The sequence below is a fragment of the Tupaia chinensis genome, unplaced genomic scaffold, assembly GCF_000334495.1.
Source record: "Tupaia chinensis unplaced genomic scaffold, TupChi_1.0 Scaffold000361_2, whole genome shotgun sequence".
Classification (NCBI taxonomy): Eukaryota; Metazoa; Chordata; class Mammalia; order Scandentia; family Tupaiidae; genus Tupaia; species Tupaia belangeri.
Window position 1 is genome coordinate 3,426,572 of NW_006159858.1, and position 7,350 is coordinate 3,433,921.

General features: G+C 45.7%; 1 protein-coding gene across 5 annotated transcripts in view; it reads right to left on the minus strand.

The window, feature by feature from the left end:
• FLACC1 (flagellum associated containing coiled-coil domains 1) overlaps positions 1 to 7,350 on the minus strand; it is a 56,897-nt gene that overhangs the window by 34,753 nt on the left and 14,794 nt on the right. For all 5 annotated transcript variants that reach the window (XM_014589559.2, XM_027773644.1, XM_027773645.1 and 2 more), the window contains 3 exons: positions 6,575 to 6,623; positions 4,260 to 4,393; positions 1,095 to 1,188 (listed from right to left, as the gene is read on the minus strand). In XM_014589559.2, coding sequence (XP_014445045.1) covers positions 1,095 to 1,188; positions 4,260 to 4,393; positions 6,575 to 6,622 — 276 coding nt within the window. In that variant the 5' untranslated portion in view covers position 6,623. The remainder of the gene's footprint in view (positions 1 to 1,094; positions 1,189 to 4,259; positions 4,394 to 6,574; positions 6,624 to 7,350) is intronic.

Here is a 7,350-nt window from a genome sequence, read left to right on the forward strand (position 1 = left end):
AGTCAGTTAGTGCCCACTGTCTGCTAGAACAAGGGTCCAGAGCTGGCCCCTATTCCTCTCTGACTGCTGCGGAGGTGCCAGGACTGACAGCCGTGGGCAGCCCCAGCCATTCTGATGGAGACCAGCACTGAGTAGGCCAGAACCTCTCCATTTCACAGGGTCATGCCACATACTGGGGAGTCGAGATCACAACCTAGGGCTCCATTGGGGAAATCATTTCTAAATATGATTTTACCAGGGCCTGTACTTGTAGATCAAAATGCTCATTTTGCCTAATTACCCATTATTGTTGAGCCAGGTGATCTTATGGAAATTATTCAACTTCCCGGAGCCTTAATTTCCATTTTATGGAAGGAGACCATAAACCTGGCAAGGTTTTCAGATAAATATTGAATCAATGCTGGGCAAGGTGTCAGCCTGAGTCATGCGTTGAGTCACTGTAAGATTCAGACAGGCCCAGGATATACCAGAGGGTAAGAAGCCACCTGCTGGAAAGTTCCATCCTTACAAGTGGGTTTTAAGAATACTAGAGAGAGTCCATCATCCAGAGCCTACCATTCCATGCCAGTTCTAGTTTGTCACGCTAGCCCAGGCCACCAGGCACACTGGCTTGAAATGGGGAAGAAGTCACTGTGATGAAACAGATGGTATAATCTAAAGAAGGGTGATTAAAATCCACAGGAAGCACAACTAGTACAGAATGCCATTAGCACATTCTAAAGTGTGGGCATTGGCAGCTTTAATGGTAACTGTAAGTGAGCACCAGAGGCCTCCAGGAAGCTTAGGAGGATTCAGTATTGGTGCCATTGGTGACACGACTGAGGTTTAACTTGCCACAAAGGCTAGATAAGAAGTGACCCCCCCACCTGTGTAAAGGGGACAGACAGCGTCATGCACCCACTCGAGGCACCTGGTTGAGAACAGAGTCAGAGAATTACGACTGAGCGGCAAGGTCCCAGCTTCAGAGTCCCGTTGCCTGGACAATGTGGCTCACATGAGTGACATACTTGGCATCTTGCCCGGCACACGAGTGTTCTGAAAATATTAGTCTCACCCTAGCCATGAAGGTGTTAGCTAACGCTGAGATCACTCACCAACTTTTGGGCAGACTGGTGGTCCCTGTTCATTTGTTCTATTATTGCTGTCAGCTCTGAGATCTGCTCTTCTAGGTCAGAAATGATGTTGGTCCTGTGGGATGAGAATGCCAGAGCTTACCATTCCATGCCCCTGAGAGGGACTGACGCTGGCCTGGGGAGAGAGCCCAGCTACAGTCCACACCTGCTCACTGTTGTGGGTGGGGCTGAGGGATAAAGGGGTGGTCTTGGAGAAGGCATTTGGTAGCAAGCTGGCTGAATCTCAGATCTGGCCTTTTGAGTAAGCCAGCCAGAATGATGAGCAAGATGATTTGGTGTTCTACTGAGAGGGGAAATAGAAATATGTCAGGCATTTGTTGAGGTGTGACCTTGACTTGGTGATGGTAGTTGAAATGGAGGAGGGATACATCCAGAGGACTAAGTAGTGACTAGGATTGATACTGACAGTGAATGTAGATAAAGGCCAGAAATGGGACCAAGAGGGAGATTTAAGAGAGTGGCTTTCAGAAAAGACTATGTGTTTCCGGGTCTGCAGCATATCTGTAGATTATTCAGCTCTAGTCCGTTATGCCAGAGTGGACAAGGCTGCAGGAGCTCCTTGTGAAGTGGAGCCGAGAGGACGCTGTTAATTCAAGAAGCATTTAGCCAATCAGTCTTATGTCCAACCGAGCACAGAAAGAATGTGAGGTGAATAAACGGGAGAGGACATGGGCGGAGAGAGAGCCAGGGTTTCAGACCAAAAAAAGGATGTGAGGAAGTTGAATCTAGGGGAACCTCTTCTTGCACATGGTCTTCAATATAGATAATACTCACAGCTACACCAGGGAATAAAGCAAGTAAGAGCCACCATGTTTTATTTTTTAAACTTTGCCATTGTGTGAATGTGCATGTACGAAAGAGTAAGAGTAAGAACCCCCCAGGACCCCAAGGGGAATGGCCATACTGCAATCCCTTTTCTTCCATTCTCTTCTTGAGATTTTGAGCACATACGTACACATGCCTGGCATGTTTCTCAAGCCATCAGCCCAAGGACTCAAACCTACAGTAAGTCATGTGGGATTCAGCCGCTCCAGCCTCCATGCCACTGACTGACCTCATTTTGTTTTATTTTGCCAGAACTGGTGCAAATTTCTTAAGAAGCTAAGAGGTGCCTACAGGTGACAGTTTAACTATGGGTAATGTCCTATAGAGGGTTGTGGTTGAACAGGGGAAAGAAAACCAGCAAATGCCCTCATGGTGTGGGAAGACAGGGATTTGGGTCTGGCTTCTCTGGGCCAGGGAGATCAGAGAGGCTCCACGGCACGGCCTCCTTTGACTTGCAGTTGCTTTAACCTCAGCCCCAATCTGAGCACCTTCAGAGAGGTAGCCACTGCTAACACTTTGGTTGTACTCTTTCTATACACTAGCCAATAGGTAGGAGATGGGGGTTAGGTGCATTTTCTGTTGTTGGTGGTCTTTTATATTTCTGTCTTGGAAAAATAATTCTCTCAGCAAACTAACACCTAAAGGAAGAGACAATGGAAGAGTCATTCCAGAGTGCAGGTAGGAAGAAAGATGCCTGAACTTAGGTAGAAGACAGGTAACAAGAAAATATGAATGAGATATTTAGGAGACAGGGACTAGCAGATGAACTAGTGGTTACATCACTAGACTCCCACATATACTCAACCACGGTTTGAGTTCCACACCCAATGGCTTAAAACTCACGCCAGGTGTGTGTGTTTATGTACCCAAAGTCCTGAGAGGAGAATAAGGAGAAGGGATTGTGGTGTGGCCATGCCCCACAGGGCGTGATTTCTTGCTTTCTGTCTTCCTGTCTCTCTCATGAGCACATGTGTCCTAGCAAAACTTTCTCTCTCAAAAATAAATAAATAAATAAATAAAGACATGGAAGGCCCAACAGATGGTATAATGGTTACATTGCTTGTCTCCCAAGTAGCCAACTACAGTTTAAGTCCTGGACCCGGCTTCAAACATGCCAGGCACATGTATGTGTGTGCCCAAGGTCCTGAGAGGAGAATGGAGGAGAAGGGATTGAGGAATGGCCATCCCCCAGGGGTAATTTCTCACTTTCTGTCTCTCTGGCAAGCACACGCACCCTATAGCAAAAATCTCTCTCACGAAAATAAATAAATAAATACATAGAGAATTACTTGGAATGGCTTGGAGGATTGGGTGTGTGGGGCTGAATGACAAAGAGTGGCTGTGTGCCTAGTGGGATGGACCTGGGCAGAACCACCCACAGTGCACTTCCCAAAGGCACTGGATTGATGTGGTATTTGGGGGCATAATAAAAAAAGAGATGCAGAGCCAGTCAGTGGTGTAGTGATTGGGATAGCTGGACCCCACATGGCCAATTGTGTGGTTCAAGTCCTGACTCAGTAGCTTGGGAAACACACTAGGTGCCTGTGCGTGCATGAAGAAGAAGAGATTACACTGTGACATCCCCCCAAAGGGTGCTTCCTCACTTTTTTCACTTTTCTTCCCTTTCTCTCTTTCTCTGGTGAAAGCACACACACTATAGCAAAAACAAAACCAAAGCGTATTCCAGCTTCCCAGAAACCCTAACTTTACTCTTTCATTATTATTTCTTCCTTTCATGAGAGTAAGGAGAGAGACAGAGAGAGAGAGAAGGACAAGTACCCTTAACAGTCAGGTCTCATGCTGTGATTCCTGCCCCCGTCCCAGCCTTCCCAGGTACCAGGGTCTTGGGCACCTGCATGAACCTATTAAAAAATGGGATGTGTGGGTCGAATCATAATCTTTCATGTGGCTCCAACTTCTCTTGAGCAGCATGTTACTGCTGCACCCAAGAGCTAGCACACTGACTTCACTTCAATTTGCACACCCCAAATTCAGACTGTATTCTGAGTATTTCATCTGTCTCCCCAGAAAGAACTGCTCTCCTTCAGCAGGTTCCTTCCAGTCATTTCCTAGGTCAGCTGTCAACCTTACCCCTTGAATCCACTCACAGATGGGATCAGCGTAAAGACAGGTGGGCGTGGAGAGGAGCAGCACTGAGAGATGGGTGAGAAGGGAGGTAACCTTGCAGAACCTCAGAGTGGGGCCTGTGGCCTGGCATAGAGGTCAGGGACACACCCTCTAGGCCAGGTGCGCCAGGTGGAGCAAGCTCTGAGGAGCTGGATATTGCCCCAGAGACATTACCTGGACATTTTAACTTTGTCTTTTATCTTTGATTCCAACTGCTTTTTGTCACCAAACATTTCCTCTCCCAGGGTGACGGATATCTGCTCCCGATTCCGAATGAGCTTATAGCCAGGTGACACGTTGATCACTTCCTAGGCACCAAGACAGAAGGCAGGATAAAAATGGGAAAACTTGGGAGACACTGGGGTAGGCAAAGACTTCTTAAATAATACCCCCAAAGCACAGTCAATAATCCCAAAAATAGACAAGTGGGATTACATTAGTCTAAAAAGTTTTTGCATGGCAAAAGACACAGGAATTAGTCTGAATTGACAGCCCTCAGAATGGGAAAATATTTTTGTAAATTATGCATCAGATAAGGGACTGTTAACCAGAATACACAAGGAACTCAAGCAGCTGACCCCAAAAAAGATGATCAACCCTATTAAAAAATGGGAGAATGAGTAGAAAAAACCATTTTCTAAGGATGACAAATGAATAGCCAAAAGACATAAGAAAAAATGCTCGGTATCCCTCATTGTAAGGGAAATGCAGATCAAAACAACAATGAGATACCACCTAACCCCAGTCAGAATGACTAAGATTAAAAAAACAAAAAATGATAAGTGCTGGCAGGGATGTGGTGAAAGGGGAACTCTCTTACACTGCTGGTGGGAATGCAAATTGGTCCAGCCACTGTGGAGCACAATTTGGAGATTTCTCAAAAATCTACAAATAGAACTACCATATGATCCAGCAATTCCACTCCTTGGTATCTACCCAAAGGACAGAAGAATTCTTCATTGAAAAAGTGCTTGCACATCAATGTTTATTGTGGCTTATTCACAATTGCTAAGACATCAAACCAACCCAAATGCCCATGAACAGATGAATGGATTGAAAAACTGTGGCACATATACTCTATGGAATATTACTCAGCCATAAAAAACAACAAGACTTTGGCTTTTGACTGAAAATGGATGAATATGGAAGATTAACTGCTGAGTGAAGCAAGCCAGGCTATGAAGGAGAAACATTGTATGTCTCCACTTAGTATATACTGAGTGTCCACACTCTGTGATGGAAACTGAATGACTAAAGGATATAGAAACACAGTAAATGGTTGTGAATATCAGATATAGTTTGGGAAGAGGGTGGATAAAGGAGTAGAGTCTGAGGAAGGGCATTAAGGAGAAAAATAGAGAGGAGTAGCATTAATGGGACAAAGAAATGGGGCATTATCTATTGAAAATAGTATTTTAGTATTATCAACTAGACTGGGGAGAAATGTGGATATGTTGCAATATTCACTTGCAAGCTAAATAACGTGATTGAATGTAGAAATGAACTTGAGATAAAGTAAGGTAAAAAATAAAATAAAATTTTAATTCAGTCCGGGAGTGTCGAGATTCCTCTAAATCTCATTCTGTTGCTTATTCATGTCTTAAAAACAGAGACAGGTGATGGGCTTCCAGATCCTAGACCCTTCTGTGCCCTCCCGAGTCCCCATTCACCCTCAACTGGCTCCTGACATCGCTATAAGTCACTGAAGAACAACCATGCCAAAACAACCTCTCTACACTCCACTCCACATTCCATGTCCTGTGCCTACTCCAAGTTTTCCATTGTATCCAGAGGTAGGAGGCAGCTGGACATTGTGGTAACTGTGTGGGTCTGGGAACCAAAGGGGCCCGAGTTTGCATCTTGCCTCTGACAGCAGTAGCTATTTCAACATCTCTGTGCCTCAGTTTCCCCATCAGAAAATGGGGATGATAACACTTCTCAAACGGCTTTGTGGGCAAAAGCAAGATAATTTATAAGAAAATGACTAGCACCATTGGGAGGGAAAAAATAAATTCTGTTTCCTTCCTTTTCCCCCAAGATGCCAAGTCAGAAACCTGGACAGGGCCATAACACCGAGACAGGATGCAGTCCCCTAGATTTGGTCTTATCTCTTTTTCCAGTGCTCTCCTGCCCTTACAACCTTCAGTTGTTCTGTCAGCATTGGTTAGTGCTTCCCAAGTGTGGCAGTGTGTTCTCTGAACCTGGGCATGAGTTATATTCTGTCCTAGACTAGCTGCCCCTGTTTCCTGGGACATTTTCTGCACCCTGCACAAAACAGGAAAGAATGGCAGGTAAATGCTCACTTTGGGGGTTGGCTGAGTTAAACGGGGGTTCCTCTACTTGCCAGCAACACATAAGGTGCAATAACAGCACCTCCTCCTAGGACCATGGCAAAGATTCCACTAGGTAAGTGTGCGAAAAAGCCCATGCTTGCACGCTATAAGTGCCCAGTAGGTGCGGTCCCGGTGCCCTCTTCCTGGTTTACTCACATTTGGTAATTTATTGCTCTCCTCTTGCTGTCCTGGCTGGGTTTTCATTCTGCAAGAGAAACACATGCTCAGAAAGCAATCACACAGCAAGGAGAGGTCCACAGCTTGGAGCTGCAGCTTGTCCTGTTACAACTCTGGGATCTAGTCAACTGACCTTCTTAGCAGGTCTTTGAAGTAGCTGGGGGACCCGTGGACGCAGAACCCCTGAAAGCACCAAAGCCTAGGCTCTTGGAAAAGGCTGTGTCCAAGAAGTAAAAGAGTTGGTCTTATAGGGAGCAACTTCTGTTTTGGAGAAATACAAGCCAGACAAAGCAGTCTCCACATATACTCCTGCATCAAGGCTCTGTGAGTCTTGAATGCACCCACACTCACCCTCATATATATCCCCACACTCACCCTCATATATATGACTGCGCACAACCTCATATGTATCCCCGCACACACCCTCATATATATCCATGCACACACACCCTTATCAACAACCCCATGAATACCCTCACCTATACCCCCAGACACAATACACCTGTATCCTTGCACACGACCTCATCTAATCCCCACTCACAACACATCTATATCCCCACACTCACACTCCTCTATATCCCACACTCACACTCATCTATATCCCCACACTCACACTCCTCTATATCCCCACACTCACCCTCCTTTATATCCCCACACTCACCCTCCTCTATATCCCCACACTCACACTCGTCTATATCCCACACTCACCTTCATCTATATCCCCACACTCACCCTCATCTATATCCCCACACTCA